The 20,587-nt window shown below is 35.8% G+C and overlaps 1 protein-coding gene across 1 annotated transcript in view; it reads left to right on the forward strand.

The window, feature by feature from the left end:
- The window catches only part of USH2A (usherin), a 928,983-nt gene that overhangs the window by 215,924 nt on the left and 692,472 nt on the right, over window positions 1–20,587 (forward strand). Inside the window, exon 14 of the mRNA XM_014481290.2 lies at window positions 3,896–4,059. Coding sequence (XP_014336776.2) covers window positions 3,896–4,059 — 164 coding nt within the window. The remainder of the gene's footprint in view (window positions 1–3,895; window positions 4,060–20,587) is intronic.

The raw sequence follows: 20,587 nt of genomic DNA on the forward strand, positions 1-20,587 counted from the left end.
CCATGGAATGTGGCCCGCCAGGCTCCTCTGTCCATGAAGATTCTCCAGGAAAGAATACTGGAGTGGGTTGCCATGCCCTTCTCCAGGGGATCTTCCCAACCCAGGGATCGAACCCAGGTCTCTCACATTGCAGGTAGATTCTTTACCATCTGAGCCACCAGGGAAGCCCTAAGGCTTCATGGTGGTACCATCCCAATCTATGACATTAACATGCACTGAGTGAAAAATTCACTGTGAAAAAACAAGTCTTAGTTACTATCATGGTTAAAAAAAAAAAAAAAAAAAGATAAAGTGGCTCAGAGGGTAAAGCGTCTGCCTGCAATGCAGAAGACCTGGGTTCGATCTCTGGGTCAGGAAGATCCCCTGGAGAAGGAAATGGCAACCCACTCCAGTACTCTTGCCTGGAAAATCCCATGGACAGAGAAGCCTGGTAGACTACAGTCCATGGGATCGCAAAGAGTCGGACACGACTGAGCAACTTCACTTTCACTCTCATGGTAAAATGCCAAGACTGATTTTTACAATCAACTTTGAGTCCAAGAAATTTAAGTTGAAATGAAGTTCTTTCATTATGTTTGTATTGATAGCATCTTTTCATAGATCAGAATAATGCTGTATTCTCTCATCATTTTGGGTAAACGAGTTTAATACAAAAGTTAAAAATAATATATAACATATATAAGGCATCAGCAGTGTTTGAACATATCTTCCTCAAACTGTTTTCTTATTAAAATTTAATCTTTATAAAACTATATGAACACCGACACAAGCTTCCCTAACCAGGAAACCTTCACAAGCCACCTCTACATACCCACACACAGTGAGGAAACGCCACAATAAAGAGAACTCCACAAACTGCCAGAATACAGAAAGCACTCCCAGACTCAGCGATTTAAACAAGATGAAGAGACAGAGGAATACCCAGCAGATAAAGGAACAGGATAAATGCCCACCAAACCAAAAAAAAAGAGGAAGAGATAGGAATCTACCTGATAAAAATTCCAAATAATGATAGTGAAATTGATCCAAAATCTTGAAATTAAATGGAATCACAGATAAATAGCCTGGAGACAAGGATTGAGAAGATGCAAAGAAAGGTTTAACAAGGACCTAGAAGAAATAAAAAAAGAGTCAATATATAATGAATAATGCAATAAATGAAATTAAAAACACTCTGGAGGCAACAAATAGTAGAATAACAGAGGCAGAAGATAGGATTAGTGAATTAGAAGATAGAATGGTAGAAATAAATGAATCAGAGAGGATAAAAGAAAAAGCAATTAAAAGAAATGAGGACAATCTCAGAGACCTCCAGGACAATATTAAACGCTACAACATTGAATCATAGGGGTTCCAGAAGAAGAAGACAAAAGAAAGACCATGAGAAAATACTTGAGGAGATAATAGTTGAAAACTTCCCTAAAATGGGGAAGGAAATAATCACCCAAGTCCAAGAAACCCAGAGAGTCCCAAACAGGATAAACCCAAGGAGAAACACCCCAAGACACATATTAATCAAATTAACAAAGATCAAACACAAAGAACAAATATTAAAAGCAGCAAGGGAAAAACAACAAATAACACACAAGGGAATTCCCATAACAGCTGATCTTTCAATAGAAACTCTTCAAGCCAGGAGGGAATGGCAAGACATACTTAAAATGATGAAAGAAAATAACCTACAGCCCAGATTATTGTACCCAGCAAGGATCTCATTCAAGTATGAAGGAGAAATCAAAAGCTTTTCAGACAAGTAAAAGCTGAGAGAATTCTGCACCACCAAACCAGCTCTACAACAAATACTAAAGGATATTCTCTAGACAGGAAACACAAAAATGGTGTATAAACTCAGAACCCAAAACAATAAAGTAAATAACGGGATCATACTTATTAGTAATTACCTTAAGCGTAAATGGGTTGAATGCCCCAACCAAAAAGACAAAGACTGGCTGAATGGATACAAAAACAAGACCCTACATGTGTTGTCTACAAGAGACCCACCTCAAAACAGGGGACACATACAGACTGAAAGTGAAGGGCTGGAAAAAGATTTTCCATGCAAATAGGGACCAAAAGAAAGCAGGAGTCACAATACTCGTATCAGATAAATTAGACTTTAAAACAAAGGCTGTGAAAAGAGACAAAGAAGGTCACTACATAATGATCAAAGGATCAATCCAAGAAGAAGATATAACAATTATAAATATATATCCACCCAACATGGGAGCACTGCAGCATGTAAGACAAATCCTAACAAGTATGAAAGGAGAAATTAACAATAACACAATAATAGTGGGAGACTTTAATACCCCACTCACACTTATGGATAGATCAACTAAACAGAAAATTAACAAGGAAAAAAAAAAAAACATGTATCTATAAAGTTCACTAAAGCAAAGCACAGTAAAATGAGGTATGGCAATAAAAGGCGTTAAATTTATCAAATAAAAAAAAATAAAGTGCTAAAAAATTAAAAAAAAAAAAAGAAATAAGCAACTGGAAAATTTCTCATTGAAGAGGGTGAGTGAAGATGCAGTTGATGTGAATGGAGAAGGTGTATAAATCATGATGTGAGGATGATTTGGTGAAATGCCTTGTTCCAAGTATTCAGAAGATGGCACTAAATATTCCTAATGTCATCTCAATTTGAAATAAGGTGTGATACTGACTTACTGAGCCACTTATTGAATTTTTATACATGGAAAGAATGTCTTGATTTTCCAATTTCTTCATAAAACATTTTTTGAGATGTGAAGAGTAGTTTATTGTTAAACATTTCACGAAATGTGTAAGAGGCTTGGCAATTGAATAAAAGTTGCAAAATATGAAAGATGTATTAGTTCCTCAGTACCTTTTTCAGAGATTCGGGGTCATTTAAAAATTCAAGCAAATAAACAGTCATTACAGTCTAAACTAAAAAATATTAGTAAAAAATAAATAAATAAATAAAGCTGAATAAAAAAAAAAAAAATTCCAAAAGCTATCGTGTTTCAAAAGAGCCAAAGCAGACTTAAGCTCATAGAAGAAAAGAACAAGTGGCTCGTTTAAGAAAAGTTACATTTCCGATCATTACAATATTTGCGAAGTAAAGGCTTATGTCTGCATCAGAGAATGAGTGCCATAACCTGTGTCTTCAGGGTTAAAATCAAGCCAAGTGCACTGAAAATATAATTGTGAGCATCTGAATACAATGGCCATAATCACGGCAATCCTTCTTTCTTAAAATAAATGGTATTTAATTTTGTTCTTCAAAAAAATAAAAAAAAAAAAAAAAAAAACTATATGATTTGACTCTTTAAAAGACTATAGGATTGTAATAGGGGGAGCAGTAATTATCACACCCAGTTTTCTATTTCACAGCTTGAAAGATACTTAAAGAGATAATTTTATGGGTGCACATTCAGTCGCTCAGCTGTGACCAGCTCTTTGCAATCCCATGAGCTATAGCCTGCAAGGCTCCTCTGTCCATGGGGTTCTCCAGAGAATACTGGAGTGGGTTACCATTTCCTCCTCCTGGATGGGTATCGAATCTTAATTTTTAGCTGTCAGGAGAACTGCTTTTGTGGGATGAGAAGTTTACAGTGCTCTTAATGGAGCAACTAGTATGCAAAATAAGTCACAAGATGTATCATTGCATATAAAAAAGCAATATAACACTTTCTTGCTATTAATTAATGTATAAAGAGAAGGCTTTGTAGAGATTTTATTGTAAATGGCATTTTGATAAAGGTATCTTTCTGTTTTATTTTGTGTTTGTTTAGCTCAAGAATCTTTTTCAATATACCAGCTAAAACAGACTATTTTATTCCACAGTGTTATCAATAGATGTAACTTTTTCCATGGATTGCTAATCAAAGTGTTATTTTCTTTAATGGTTTATTTGTCTTATTTTCAGATGTCAGCCTTGCAATTGTCATCTCTCGGGAGCCTTAAATGAAACCTGTCACTTGGTCACAGGCCAGTGTTTCTGTAAACGATTTGTTACTGGATCAAAGTGTGATACCTGTGTTCCCAATGCAAGCCATTTGGATATCAGCAACCCGTTGGGCTGTAGCAAAAGTAAGTGAACTCTAGTCCATGTATGAGGCAGCATCACACAGGACACTGTCTCATTAATATCTTCATTGAGAACCCATCAGAAAGCCTTAGGTACAATGTGGAGAATTTAAGTGAGAAATGAAAAAAAAAAAAAACACTAAATGAAATTTGAGTTCTTTTCCTCGACTGGAGCATAGAATATAGCAATTATCCGAATAGTGGGAAATTTACACTGGTCTGTTGGAATGGTACTGCTAGCAAGGTGACTATAGTCTTGGTTTATCCAGACTGAAGGTTTTCCCAGAATGTGAGACTTTCCACGTAAAATTTAGGATAGCATTGTGAAAACGATATGACTGGTTACCTTGCCACTTAAGAACATTTCCAAGTGATTTCTATAGGAAATGGAAGATTTCTACTTATTTGTTGTGAGTTTTATGTCATTCTGTCCTCCCGGTTTTATGGACACTCTGCTACTATTAGATGTTTATTGATATTGTAGTAAGTATTATCATTATTTATCACTGCATGTTACTCATGTAATTGATATTCCTTTCTACTTTAAGTTGTATTAGTTGTTTCAACATCTCTCACATTTTTGCTTTAACTCTTAGAAGCCAAAAGTTACATCATAGTGTCTTTTGACTTCTCAACATTATTCTTCAGTGCCTTGAAGTGACTTCTCAAGGTCACTTGAAATATGCTACAATTTCTTAGCATATTGGTGATTTTTTTTTTTTTGGCTTTCTTTTTTTTTTTTTTTTTTATTTTAAATTTTATTTTATTTTTAAACTTTACAAAATTGTATTAGTTTTGCCAAATATCAAAATGAATCCGCCACAGGTATACATGTGTTCCCCATCCTGAACCCTCCTCCCTCCTCCCTCCCCATACCATCCCTCTGGGTCATCCCAGTGCACTAGCCCCAAGCATCCAGTATTGTGCATCGATCCTGGTCTGGCAACTCGTTTCATACATGATATTATACATGTTTCAATGCCATTCTCCCAAATCTTCCCACCCTCTCCCTCTCCAACAGAGTCCATAAGACTGTTCTATACATCAGTGTCTCTTTTGCTGTCTCGTACACAGGGTTATTGTTACCATCTTTCTAAATTCCATATATATGAGTTAGTATACTGTATTGGTGTTTTTCTTTCTGGCTTACTTCACTCTGTATAATAGGCTCCAGTTTCATCCACCTCATTAGAACTGATTCAAATGTATTCTGTTTAATGGCTGAGTAATACTCCATTGTGTATATGTACCACAGCTTTCTTATCCATTCATCTGCTGATGGTGATTTCTTTATATTTACTTCAAGATAGTATATCCTTGACTTTTCCAGAATGCCCAAGAAATGCCTATTAAGAACATGTGATAAGGATTCCTCAATAATATAATTCACAATTCATTTCCTGTATTCCTCAATATATAATTCCTCAAAAATATAAGGAATAAGGATTCCTCAATAATATAATGCACAATGCGTTTCCTCCTTGAGGTGTCCTGAGACCATAGCATGAGTCACAATGCTAGGAAATGCCACAAGTCCAGACAAATCATCATAAACAAGCATGCCTGGAAGAGTGCTATGTATATTTAAGGGAGAGACAGAGAAGTAATATGATGTTGAGTTCCACAGCAATTATATTAGATTTTGAGGTAGTGAAAGGCAGAAGTGTAGCTAATGATTAAAAAGACATATTCAGCTTTTGTACCTGTGTGTTTTATCTTCAGTATCCTGTGTTTCATTGATCCCTCTGGATTTTAGTATAAGTAAAACCATAGGTATTTATGCTCAACTTGGGAAAGGAGTGTAATAGTTGCCTTTGTGTATAAACATAGTCTAAACACCAATCTGGATTCACTGAACATTTAATTAATATTTATTATTCATTGATTAGCTATATAACTGATTTGTGAGCAACAGAAATTCCAGCATATTTCCTTGGTTGCCAGTCATAGAAATCATTTATAATAGAATTGTGACAGTTTTACATTCACATATGGAATCATAGCAATTTTTTGATTGGTTCTGCCACCAACGTTATATGAAAATACAAGCATCTGCTCCATTTTCACTACCTGTGTGCACGCCTGAGACACAGACTAGGAATTACACCTCAGGCAAAAGTGGATGGTCTGGTCACAAAACCTGGCCTGCATTTCTTAGTAGTGGTAGACATTTACTTTTATGTTAAGATTTTTCTTCTCTGGGCTAAATATTTTTAGTCTGTCCAAATACTTTCAATTCTTAATAGTTAAAAAAAAATTGCATATTTATAGTCACTCTTTTCTGGATATGGTCCTTTTGACTTTCTATCTCTTTAAAATTGTAATCCTTGGTAGAACACATTCGTCCAGCTTCTTATAGTGGTGATTTTGCTGCTTCTGTTTTAGGCTGGGGTTTCACAATGTTTACAAAACAAAGTTGGAAGCTCAGCATCAATAGAGGTAATGCATTTAAAAAGTTAGACAGGATTCCTGCCTGTACAGAAGCACAAAGCACAGTCAAGAAGCATAATGAACACAGTGAGAATAAAAAGGTGTAAATGAAGGGTGCAGAAAAGGGCTAACTGGGATGAATGTGAAGGGGGCTGCTTTCTGTCCTGTTCCATGCTGATTTTCCTGTGATCCTGGCTTTTTATCCCAGCAACAGTCGGACCAACCAACTGTACAAAGATAGGATGCTATTGAAAGGAACGTAGTGCTGTCTATTGTTGAAACTGTGAACTACCTCGGGTGTGTATTTTTCTGTGTCCGACTAATTTCAAGAATGCGAAAATAAATAAATTTATATTAAAAAAAAAAGAATGCGATTTGGGAACCACAGTATTGTAACTATTTTCTTTTACACGGCCGTAGCCATTGACAAAAGCGTAGTGATGCATCTGTGATCTTTTTTAAGACAGAGAATCAGGGTGGGAATCCTAGGATATACTTTCTAGAATGCAGGAGAATTGAATTAAACTAGTTAGACCTTCTCTCATAGTCTTACTTATTATGTGATTTAGTTTCCTTATTATGTGATTTAATTCTTTCCTGAGAATAACTGTTTTATGCTTTTAAAATGATAGTCATTCTTTTTGATACAGAGACAGAAACAGAAGGTTTTAAAGAGTTCTGCTTTCTGAATGCTTTCCTACTGAATGACATACCATTTGCCCTAAACTTCTGGCTCTGAATTTAACTAAACAAAGAAATGTATTTATGTATACACAGGTCATATATGTACTTAAATCTTTTTTATATCAACTCACATTTATATTTATTCTTGGTTATTTAGCAGTCTTCTTGCACATTTTTATCTCTATCAGAGAGGATCTCATAGTTTTCCTTTTATTTATTTATTTTTTTTTTTACATTTTATTTTATTTTTAAACTTTACAATATTGTATTAGTTTTGCCAAATATCAAAATGAATCCGCCACAGGTATACCCGCGTTCCCCATCCTGAACCCTCCTCCCTCCTCCCTCCCCTACCCTCCCTCTGGGTCGTCCCAGTGCACCAGCCCCAAGCATCCAGTACCGTGCATCGAACCTGGACTGGCGATTTGTTTCATACATGATATTATACATGTTTCAATGCTATTCTCCCAAATCTCCCCACCCTCTCCCTCTCCCACAGAGTCCATAAGACTGATCTATACATCGATAAAACTATTTTATTGTGATAAAATATCTATGCATTAAGTTACCATATTAAATATTTTTAAATGTACAGTTTGGTGATGTTAGATACTTTCATAATGGTGTGCAGCCATGACTACCATCCATCTCTGTTAACTTTCTTCTGCTTGTGAAACTGAAACTCTACACCCATTAAGCAATAATCTCCCTTGCCCACATTTTCCCCTACCTCCTGGCTACCACAATTTTACTTTCTGTCTCTATGATTTTTAATAATCTAAGTATTTCATATAAGGAAGATCATAAAGTATTTGCCTTTTTGTTACTTTTGTTAGATATTCTGCTTATTTCACTTAACATATGTCCTACAGGTTTATCCATATTTTAGCATATGCCAGAATTACCTTCTATAAGGAAGGTAAGACTAAACCATATCCTATGACATGTACATGCCACCTTTTGCTCACCCATTCATCTGTTAATACACAGATACTATGCTTTAGTTGCTATCATGCTTTAACTGTTTTGAGTAATGTTACTATGAATATGAGTGTACAAAGATCTCTTCAAGATTCTGCTTTCAATTCTACCGGGTATATTCTCAGAAGTGAAATTGCTGAATCTACTTCTAAGCAAAAGTAATTCTACTTTTACTTTTTGGAGGAAGCTGCTTTCACAACAGCTTTACCATTTTACATTCTTGCCAACAGTGTACAAGGATTCCATTTTCCCTACCAACCATTGGCAACATTTTTTTTTTCCGTTTATTTAAAGTAGCCTTCCTAATAATATAAATGTTATCTCATTGTAATTTTGTAGATTCAATGGTTACTGATATTGAGCATCTTTTTATGTGCTTATTGGTTACTTTTGTATATTCTTTGACAAATATCTACTCAAGTACTTTGCCCTTTGTTAATTGAATTTTTTGTTGTTTTTGTTGAGTTTTAGGAGTTCCATATATATTATGGATGCTGATCCCTTGCCAGGTATATGATTTGCAAATATTTTCTTTTATTCTGTGGGCTGCCTTTTTAATCTGTTGATAGTATCTTTGGTGAACAAATTTTACAATTTTTGATGGACGCCTATTTGTCTGTTTTTTTCTTTTGTTACCTGTGCTTTTAACATGTGAGAAGTCATTGCCAAACTCAACGTTGCAAAGCCTTTTCCCTGAGTTTTCTTATTAGAATCTTATAGTTTTAGGTCTTGCATTTAAATCTTTGATCTAGTTCAGTTAATTTTTATAGATGGTGTTAGGTAAGTCAGGTAAACACACATGCATGGTGTTTGCATGTGGATGTCCAGTTTTCTGAGTTTCATGAATAGACTTTATTACCCCTATTGTGTGGTCTTGGCTTCCTTGTCAGAAGTCATTTGACCATGTAGGTGGGTTTTTATTTCTGGACTCTATTCCCTTGGTTTATACATCTGTCTTTATTCCAGGGCCACATTATTTGATTACTGTAGCTTTGTTGTATGTTTGATATCAAAAAGTATACTACTTCCAGTTTTGTTCTTTTTCCAGATTGTTTTGATTATTTTCCAGTCTCTTAAGATTGCGTATGGACTTAGAGTATTTCCTACTTTTGCAAAAAGTCACTGAGATTTTGACAAAGATTCTATTAAATTTGTAGATTTCTTTGGATAGTATTGGCATTCAACAATTTAAATCTTCTAATCCATGATTGGGTGTGTTTCCATTCCTTTATGTCATCTTTAATTTCTTTCAACAAAGTTTTATAATTTTTGGTGTGTCTTTTATCTCCTTGATTAATTCCTAAAGATTCTTTTTGATGCTATCGTAAATAATTGTTTTCATAATTTCTTTCCAGATTTTTCATTGTTAGTGTATAGAGATACTATGGACTTTTGTTTGCCATGCCTGCTGTTCAGTTGTATCTGACTCTTTTGCAACCCCATGTACTGTAGCCCACCAGGCTTCTCTGTCCATGGAATTTTCCAGGCAAGAATTCTAGAGTGGGTTGCCATTTCCTCCTCCAGAGGATCTTCCTGAACCAGAGATTGAACCCATGTCTCATGCATCTCCTGCACTGGCAACAGATTCTTTACCACTGAGCCACCTGGAAAGCCCACTGATTTTTGTTTATTGACTTTGTATTGTATTTTGCAGCATTCCTTAATTAATTTATTAGTTCTAAATGTTTTTTTGTGTGTGGAATCTTTAGGGTTTTCTATATAAAAGATCATCTATAAACAAAGATAATTTTCCTTTTTGATTTGGGAGTCTTTTATTTTTCTTTCATGTTTAAGTCATGACATTACTTTGCCAACAAAGGTTCGTCTAGTCAAGGCTGTGGTTTTTCCTGTGGTCATGTATGGATGTGAGAGTTGGACTGTGAAGAAGGCTGAGTGCCGAAGAATTGATGCTTTTGAACTGTGGTGTTGGAGAAGACTCTTGAGAGTCCCTTGGACTGCAAGGAGATCCAACCAGTCCATTCTGAAGGAGATCAGCCCTGGGATTTCTTTGGAAGGAATGATGCTAAAGCTGAAACTCCAGTACTTTGGCCACCTCATGCGAAGAGTTGACTCATTGGACAAGACTCTGATGCTGGGAGGGATTGGGGGCAGGAGGAGAAGGGGACGACAGAGGGTGAGATGGCTGGATGGCACCACTGACTCCATGGACGTGAGTCTCAGTGAACTCCGGGAGTTGGTGTTGGACAGGGAGGCCTGGCGTGCTGTGATTCATGGGGTTGCAAAGAGTCGGACACGACTGAGCAACTGATTTGATCTGATCTGACTAGACGAACCTTTGTTGGCAAAGTAATGTCTCTGCTTTTGAATATGCTATCTAGGTTGGTCATAACTTTCCTTCCAAGGAGTAAGTGTCTTTTAATTTCTTGGGTGCAGTCACCATCTGCAGTGATTTTGGAGCCCCCAAAAATAAAGTCTGACACTGTTTTCCCATCTATTTCCCATGAAGTGATGGGACCAGAAGCCATGATCTTCGTTTTCTGAATGTTGAGCTTTAAGCCAACTTTTTCACTCTCCACTTTCACTTTCATCAAGAGGCTTTTTAGTGCCTCTTCACTTTCTGCCATAAGGGTGGTGTCATATGCATATCTGAGGTTATTGATATTTCTCCCGGCAATCTTGATTCCAGCTTGTGCTTCTTCCAGCCCAGCGTTTCTCATGATGTACTCTGCATATAAGTTAAATAAGCAGGGTGACAATATACAGCCTTGACGTACTCCTTTTCCTGTTTGGAACCAGTCTGTTGTTTCATGTCCAGTTCTAACTGTTGCTTCCTGACCTGCATATATATTTCTCAAAAGGCAGATCAGGTGGTCTAGTATTCCCATCTCTTTCAGAATTTTCCACAGTTTGTTGTGATCTACACAGTCAAGGGCTTTGGCATAGTCAATAAAGCAGAAATAGATGTTTCTCTGGAACTCTTTCCCTTTTTCCATGATCCAGTGGATGTTGGCAATTTGATCTCTGGTTCCTCTGCCTTTTCTAAAACCAGCTTGAACATCAGAAAGTTCACGGTTCACGTATTGCTGAAGCCTGGCTTGGAGAATTTTGAGCGTTACTTTACTAGCATGTGAGATGAGTGCAATTGTGAGGTAGTTTGAGCATTCTTTGGCATTGCCTTTCTTTGGGATTGGAATGAAAACTGACCTTTTCCAGTCCTGTGGCCATCATCCTAATATATTGCTGAATTTCATCTGCTAGTACTTTGTTGAGGATATTTTCATCAATTCATGAGATATATTGTTCTGTAGTTGTCTTTTCTTTTGCCTTTTTCTGGCTTTGGCATCAGGGAAATATTGGCCTCAGAGACTGAGTTAGGACGGGTTCCCTCCTCTTCAAATATTTGGATAAGTTTGAGAAGAATTGGTATTGGTTTTTATTTAGTTTGATATACTTTACCAAATAATTCATCAAGTCCAGGACTTTTCTTTGTTGCAAGATTTTGATTACTGATTCAATTTCATTACTAATACAGGTCTATTCAGATGCTTTATTTCTTTGTGATTTAGTCTTGGTAAGTTTTGTCTTTCTAGGATTTTGTCCTTTTCATTGAGATTATCCAGTTTGTTGGTGTACAACATTATGAAGATGTTTAATATCACTTAACTGTACATTTAAAAATGGTTAATTTGCTAAATTTTATGCTATATATATTTTATCACAGTAAAATTGCTTTAAGGAAAGCTATAGGATCCTCTGTAAATAGAGATTTAAAAATGTGAATGATAAAAAAGGATAAATATAAATGTGAATTGAATATAAAGAAGATTTAAGTACATATATAACCTATGCATATATAAATATCTGACTGATTACAAAAAGGGTAAGGAGAGAAAAATAAAAGGATAGAGTACTGGCTTTTAAATTCTTCTTAAAGTCCTTTTGATCTCTGAGGGGATACTTGCAGTGGTGCAGGTGGTTGAACAATGGCCACTGTCCTTTTTGTCTGCAACTCTGTGATAAGAAGCAACAATCAGCAATCAGAGCACAGATTCCCAGTATTTGGACAAAAGGGTCTTTTTGCCCACTCTGGTTCCTGCAGGCTGTGTGCACTCTGTTCCAGAAACACGCGCACAGCTTCCTTTCATGGAGCAGGGGTGGGAGATGGGTACTTCTACTGTACAAAGAGCTGAAATTGATCAAAATTACCTGCAATTTACCATTCAACCCTTCTCCTGGAAGTTGCAAGCCTTCAATAGACTCCAGAGTTCCAAGGTAGTTACATTAGATTCTGCCAGTGCAAACTGTTGTCTTGGTGGGAAAACAGATTCCTGGTTCTTCTTACACTGCCATCTTCTCAGAAACCTGTCCATCTATTAACAGCTTTATTGAATTATGATTTATATATCATAAATTTAACCATTTTAAGTGTACGGTTTGTTGAATATCAGTAAATTTATTGTTGTGCAAGCATAACTATAATCCAGTCATAAAATATTTCTATCACTTGGAAAAGTTCCCATGGACCCATTTTCAGTCAATTCCCACTTCAGCTTATAGCCTCAAGTAACTCATTATCTAGTTCCTGACACAATTTTGCCTATCTAAAATATTTTATAGAAATGAAATCATACAATATTTAGGTTTTTGTATCTGACTCCTTTCTCTCAGCACTGTATTTTTGAGATTCGTCCATGTTTTTATTTATCTCAGTAGTTAATTCCTTTTAATTGTTGAGTAAGATACCATTTACTATATTTTTTTTAATCCATTGAGTTGTGCATACAAATTGCTTCCGGTGTTTATCCACTATGAATAACACTGTCATGAACATATGGGTGCAAGTCTTCATATGGACATGTTTTTATGTCTCTTAGGTTTGTCTTAGAATATAGTGAGTATATGCTGAGTGTGTTTGGAACTTTTTCAGAAACTTTCAAGTTATTTACCATCATGGCTATACTATTTTGCATTTCTACCTGCAATTTTTGGGAGATCCAGTTTCTCTATGACCTCAGTAGCATTTGGCATTGACCATGTATCATTATGGACTTCCCTGGTGGCTCAGACAGTAAAGAATCTGCCTGCAATGCAGATAGACCTGGGTTCCATCCCTGCGTTGGGAAGATTTCCTGGAGAAGGGAATGGCTACCCACTCCAGTATTCTTGCCTGGAGAATCCCCATGGACAGAGGAACCTGGCAGGCTACAGTATATGGGGTTACAAAGAGTCAGGTATGACTGAATGACTTTCAGTATATCATAGCCACTTTATGTGTGTGAAATAGTAGTATCTCATTGTAGTTTTTCATTTTCATTTTTTTTTTTTTACTGACAAATGCTTTTGAGTACCTTTTCATGTTTTTATTTACTGTTCCTGTGTTTTCTTTGGTAAAGTGTTTTTTATGTCTTTTGCCCATGTTTTGAGTTGCTTATATTACTGAGTTAAAGAATTTCTTTATATACTTGAGATACAAATTGTAACTATTTCCTCCCATTTTGTGAATTATATTTAAAATTTTCTTAATGGTATGTTTTTAAAACCAAGAGCTTTTAATTGTGATGAAGTGTAATTTACCAAAGTTAATTTTTTTTGTTGGATCATAACTTTTTGCATTTTATCTAAGAAATTATTCTTGACCCAGTGCAACAAAGATTTTATCCTGTATTATCATACAAAATTTTATATTATTAGCTTTCACATTAGGTCTATGATTAGCTTCTTTCTTTTTTATTTCATTTTTATTTTTTGAAACATGGATATTCAAATGTTCCTTTAACGTACTTTAAAAATGATTATTACCTTTCCTTATTAAACTATCCAGGTATATAGGCAAAAAATCAACTGACCCAATGGCTAACATTATACTCATATTCATATGGTTCAGTTCAGTTACTCAGTTGCGTCCGACTCTTTGTGACCCATGAACTGCAGAATGCCAGGCCTCCCTGTCCACCACCAACTCCTGGAGCCTACCCAAAGTCATGTCCATTGAGTTGGTGATGCCATCCAAACATCTCATCCTCTGTCTTTCCCCTTTCCTCCTGCCCTCAATCGTTCCCAGCATCAGGGTCTTTTCAAATGAGTCAGCTCTTCACATCAGGTGGCCAAATTATTGGAGTTTCAGCTTCAACATCAGTCCTTCCAATGAACACCCAGGACTGATCTCCTTTAAGATAGACTGGTTGGATCTCCTTGCAGTCCAAGGGACTCTCAACAGTCTTCTCCAACGCCATAGTTCAAAAGCATCAGTTTTCCTTGATATGACACAAAAGTCATAGAAAAAAAAAAAAGGAAAAAGGTAAATCTGAGTTCTTCAAAATTCAAAATTTTGGCATTGAAATACACTATTAAGAGAAAAGACAACTCACAAAATGTGAGAAAATAATACAAATCAATATCTGATAGGGGATTAGTATCTAGAATATTATAAAGAACTACAGCTCAACAACAAAAAACAAAGAATTTAATTTAAAAAAGGACAAAGGATTTGAATAGGCATTTTTGAAAGAAAATATGCATATACCCAATAAATACTTGAAAAGATACTCAGTATTATTGCTTATTAGGGAAAGCAAACCAAAGCCACAATGAGATACCATTTTATACTCATTTAGATGCCCCATCTCAAAATATGTAAAATAACAAGTTTGGCAAGGCTACAGAGAAATTGGTACAGTTATGCATTGCTGATGTGTCTGTAAAATGGTACAGTCATTGTGGAAAATATTTTGATGCTTTTAAACACAGAATTACTATATAGTCTAGCAATTTCTCCCCTTAGGTAAATACTCCTAAGAATTAAAAGCAGTAACTTAAGCAGATATATGTATACCAGTGTTCATGTAACAATAGTCACAATACTCAAAAGGCATAAAAACCTAAGTGTCCATCAAAAGATAAGTATATAAGAAGAATGTGATATATACACACAGCTGAATATTATTCATCCATAAAAGTGAATGAAATGCTAATATACATTATAATATGGTTCCCAGGGACAGAGGATCCTGGTAGGCTCTACAGTCCATGGGGTCACAAAGAGTCAATCACAACTTAGTAACTGAGCATGCACAATATGGTTAAACTTTGAAAACATTATACCAAGCAGAATAAGTCAGACATGAAAAAAATATATTACATAATTGCATTTATATGAGTTACCTAGAATAGGCAAATTCATACACATACGCAGGGCTTCCCAGGTGGCGCTACTGGTTAAAAAAACCCTTCTGCCAATGCAGGAGACACCAGAGATGTGGGTTCAGTCCCTGAGTTGGGAAGATCCCCTGGAGGAGGACATGGCAGCCCACTCCAGTATTCTTGCCTGGAAAATCCTATGAATGGAGGAGCCTGGTGGGCTGCCGTCCAGGAGGCTACAAAGAGTCGGACATGACTGAGCACACACATGATATACACATCCAAAGCAAAGCAGTCATTAACAGACGCTGTGGGAGGGGAATGAAAAGTTGTTTAATGGGTACAGAGTTTCTGTTTAGGATAATTAAAGTTTTAGAAATGAATAGCAGAATGGTTACACAACATTCTGAATGTACTTAATGCCTCTAAAACATACTCTAGAAATGGCTAAAATGGTAAATTTTGTTAGTTATGTATTATCACGTAAGAAAGTCAATTGATCATACTAAGTCTCTCTCCTAGTCCATTTATCCTTTTGTCTCTTCTTATGCCATGTTGTTCTGATCACTGTAGCTTTAGTCTTGATATCAGGACCAACTTCAATATTTATCCACATAATTTACCCACATATTTGCCTCTTGTGTTTTTTTCTACCTTCGCATGATTCAATATACTCTCTTTATCATTTCCTTTTAGTTTGATGGATTGCTTTATTATTTTCAAACTGTATCCAGTATTTCTAGGTTTTGTAGGGCTAAATTGCTAACAATGAATTTTCTTAGTTTTTTTTTTTTTTTTAATCCTGGAAAATATCTTTATCTTATTTTTGATGAGTAGTTTTTTCTAGATAGAGAATTCTTGGTACCAACTTTTTTTTTTAGGACTTTAAATATGTCATTTTACTACATTCTGGCATCCATTGTTTCTGTAAGCCTGTAGTTGTATTTTCCTTTGGTTGTGTATGGATCATTTTTCCCTTGCTGCTTTCAAGATTTTGTCTTTGTCTTTCTCAGGTTTGATTGTGCTGTGTTGAGGTCTGAATCACCTTGTGTGTGTCCTGCTTGGATTCATTATGCTTTTTGGAACTGGAGATAAGTGTTTTACATGGAATTTGAAAAGTTTGAGTCCATATTTCTTCAAATCTTTTTTCTCCTTTCTGTGTCTTTTCTCTCTTTTGTGGTTCATTCCTATTGCACATATGTTGACCCATGGTATATCTGACATTTTCTCTCAGGTCTCTGAGGCTCTTTTCACTTTTGTTCATTTTTTCTTTGTTATTTGGATTGGATAAGTCATACTGGTATATCTTTAAGTTCTGTTTGTTGCTTTATATCAAGTTTACTGATTCTTGTGTTAATATTTATTTGTCATGCTGGGTATTAGTTGCAGCATGTAGGATCCTCAGTCTCTTTTGCAGCACATGGGATCATTGGTTCTGACATGCAAGCTCTCAGTTGTGGCATGTGGGATTTAGTTCCCCGACCAAGAATCAAACCCAGGCCCCCTGCATTGGAAGCATGGAGTCTTACCCACTGGAGGACCATGGAAGTTTTTTTTCTTCTTTTTCTTCTGATTTTTTTTCTTCTTTTTTTTCAAATCTGCCATTGAGCCTGCTTAGCGAACTTTCCATTTCAGTTATAGTTCAGTTGTTCATCTGGGTTTTGGTGTTTTTATGCATTCTATTTCTCTATTGAAATTCCCTTTTTATTGAAACATAATTATCATATTTTTCTTTAATTTTTAGAATATATTTATAATAGTTGCTTTGGCTCTCACAGGTAGACATTATTATGTTCTTATTATAAATGAGGAAAGGTGCAGAGCATCCAACTGAAATTTGGCTATAATCATACAGTTACCAAAGTCCCAAAGCTGGGATATAGTCCCCAACTGATAGATGTAGTCACAATATACTTTCCTTCCTTAAAAGAGAGTCTACATGCAAATAACATTCTTTGCTATTTTGATTAATGAGTGTATGACCATTTTCTTAGAATCCTACTCTCAGCACATAAAAGTGGGTTTAAGTCATCTTATGCTCAGGATTTCCAAACAATTATTCTTAGAGTGGTATCAAACTATCTAAACCTCAGGTCTTTGAAAATTCTCATATAAATGTCAAACAAGCACTATTCATTTATACTGTGAAGTCAGACAAGATTGTTGTTAGAGATTGTCATACAAAGTAATCAAATTTAAATATTTGAAAGAGCCTAGGTGTGTGTGTATGTGTGTGATTGTGTATATTGCCAAGGAGATTTTCATGCAATGCAAATCATTTTGTACATCCTTTACATGGGACTGAAATATCTGTTTCAGTCATCCCACAAAACACTAAGATAGTGTTTTGCTATCTTATAAAGTAGTCTGAAGGTCAGTTTTTATTGCTCTAAACTCTGCAATCTTTTGTGTTCCTGAGAGCATGCAGAGTTTTAGATGTAATCACTAATATTCTCTAAAAAATATTATGTTGCCATGGATTACCAGTCTCTCTGAGAGTACTGTAGATGAGACAGTTCATGAGTTTTTGAAGTTCCACCAAGAAAAATTGGATTTAGAGCCCTAAATTAAATTCACTGAAAGTTCAGATGTGCTGTCAGTATTAAACCAACCAAAGTGACTGTATTAAAATATGGCAGGTCTTTGAATTAAAAAATATAAGGTGCTATTTGGAAATAATTCTCTTTTTGTGTGTCATTGTGAGATTGTTAATACGGTTGTCTTATATCTATATCGGCATACAGACAGTTGGAATTTTAACATAACAATGTGAAAGGTGATAGTGAAAGTTGCTCAGTTGTGTCCAACTCTTTACAGTCCATGGGATTCTCCAGGCCAGAATGCTGGAGTGAGTAGATGTTCCCTTCTCCAGGGGATCTTCCCAACCCAGGAATCAAACAGGGGTCTCCTGCACTGTAGGCAGATTCTTTATCAGCTGAGCTACCAGGGAAGCCCAACATAACAATGAACTCCCCCCCCCAAATAAGATAAAAGAGGAAGAATAAGAATATATCTAGGTTGAATATTTTTCCTCAAAAATATGACATCAGTATTATCTACTGTAGGTCTGGAGACATTGCCTTTAGGGAACCTATGTATAAGATATGGAATTTTACACATTTCAAATTCGGTGGTCTTGATATACTGTCTTAAAATGTTATTATTCATCTATAGCATGGCTTTAAAGTGGAGTGTATGAGTACCAATGAATTAGTAATAGCTCTTTGAGAGTCTTTGCCTGGTGTGTAGGGTGACTTAACATTGCTACTCTATACTTCTAACAGTACTCGGTCCCTCAAGATTTGGTATGGTCCGTGTCAGCAGGTTCCCTTGCTCCATGACTTTCAGTTGGCTTCAGCTACATGTAGGAACTTCCAGTCATCTGGAAGAGAACTGGGAGAAAGGGAAGTCAGAATATTTAATCCCTAGCCCCCTGACTCAGTGTAGGAGTGGCCCTGAGCTGGCACTGCCCTTCAGTGAGTGGTCAAATGATGCTCTTCTCACATCCCTCTGTGTCCCTGAGAGCTGTGCCCCTTTGAGCTAGGTATAAGTGTAGGAAAAGCTGACATAGCAGGCTTGAATGCTTATCTTCAGAAAGATTTGCTTACAAAGTTGGCATTTGGTGGCCATCTGGGAACTTGGATTTTTTTAGCATTTCCCACCATCCTCAGAACTGTCGAGTGGCTCACTGTCCCTTAAATTTTGCATAAATGACATGGTTTTTGCTTAACACCTGCTTTCCTTCTGGGAGTCCGAAATTATGGTATGTGGGAGATAGAGGCTGCCTATCATGAATGGTTTCCAGTATGAACTCTGGGCGCTGAGTTTCTAATCAACTTCCCTGGTTGGCAACATTTCATGTGTGTATTCATGTCTTGCTGGGGGAATGAAACACATCCTGTGTGATAGGAAGCTTGTGCTTGGCTTCCCCCAGACTTCCCCCGTGTGCCTTTACCCTATGTTGATTGTACTCTGTATCCTTCCTCTGTAGTAAATCTTACCCAAGGGTAGACTTACGATGAGTCAATGAGTTTCTAGTGAATCACTGATCCTGGGGTTGGTCTTGGCCCATGACATAAAGAGTAAAAGAGCTTTGCTATTACTTCCCAGAGTACTGCTCCATGCCTTTTAATTTCTTTACCCTCTGCCCACCCTTTGGAAAATAGCTTTAGATCTTTATTAAATCATGTGAGTGCACTCTTGTCTTCTGAAACATTGACGATCACCTAGTGACTATAGATATTTCATATGAAAATATTGATAATTATTTGATTCACGATTTTGTTTTTCTCAACAGAAAAAGTAATGGTTTTAAAAATAAGTTAACAGTAACCTGTGCCTTTGTCATCTTCTTTAATGAGAAAATCTGATTAGATTATGCTTCCCCAATGGATGAAGGGTTATGTATCTTAAACCAGAAAGGGATAAATAAACTGGTGGTTGATTGCCCTTGAAATATAACTAGATATTGTTTTTCTCCTTCACCTTTATATATTCTGGAGAAAAATGTAGACTTACTCTTCAAAATAGAGAGACTAAGAAAAAATACACAGTGATAAGAAACAAAGTGTTCATAAAATATATTTATGTACTATAAAGATATCACTAAAATCATGAGATGAATGCTGTTACATTCCTAATGGAAGCAATCATATAATCTCTAACAATCACAGCATTTTAAAATTGAAGTATAGTTGTTACAATGTTGTGTTAGTTTCAGGTGTACAACAAAATGATTCAGTTATATATATGTGTGGGTGTTTATTATTTTTCAGATTTTTCCCATTATAGATTATTACAAGATACTAAATATAGTTCCCTGTGCTAAGCAATAGTTCCTTGTTATCTGTTTTGTATATAGTAGTATGTATCTTTTAATCCCAAACTCATAATTTATCCCTTAACACCCCACTGCCCCCTGCTTTCCCCTTTGGTAACCATAAGCTATTTTCTATGTTACAATCCCAGCATTTTTAACAGGTGTTAAAAGCAGTCATGGCACCTCTAACAGGTACTTTGTGTGTTCATATAGTACATTTAAATTGTTTCTTGCTAATGTTTATCCTAACATCCTTAGCATCCATAGCTATTTGTATCACTAACTTTTATTCTTTCACACTGTGCTCTGTGGAGCTAGATGAGGCATTATGCTTAATGGAATGGAAAGTTTTCTCTTAAAAGTCTAAAAATTATATGACTTAAATTTCAAGTTTCAACATAATTTATGTCAACTTTTAAATTAATTAAGTAGAAAATACATCTTTGGATGATTTCTCACAAAAATTCAAAGAAAGAAGAGTAAGACAAATACTGTATGTTTCCATTTACATGTGGAATC

The sequence above is a fragment of the Bos mutus genome, chromosome 16 (genome assembly GCF_027580195.1).
Source record: "Bos mutus isolate GX-2022 chromosome 16, NWIPB_WYAK_1.1, whole genome shotgun sequence".
NCBI lineage: Eukaryota > Metazoa > Chordata > Mammalia > Artiodactyla > Bovidae > Bos > Bos mutus.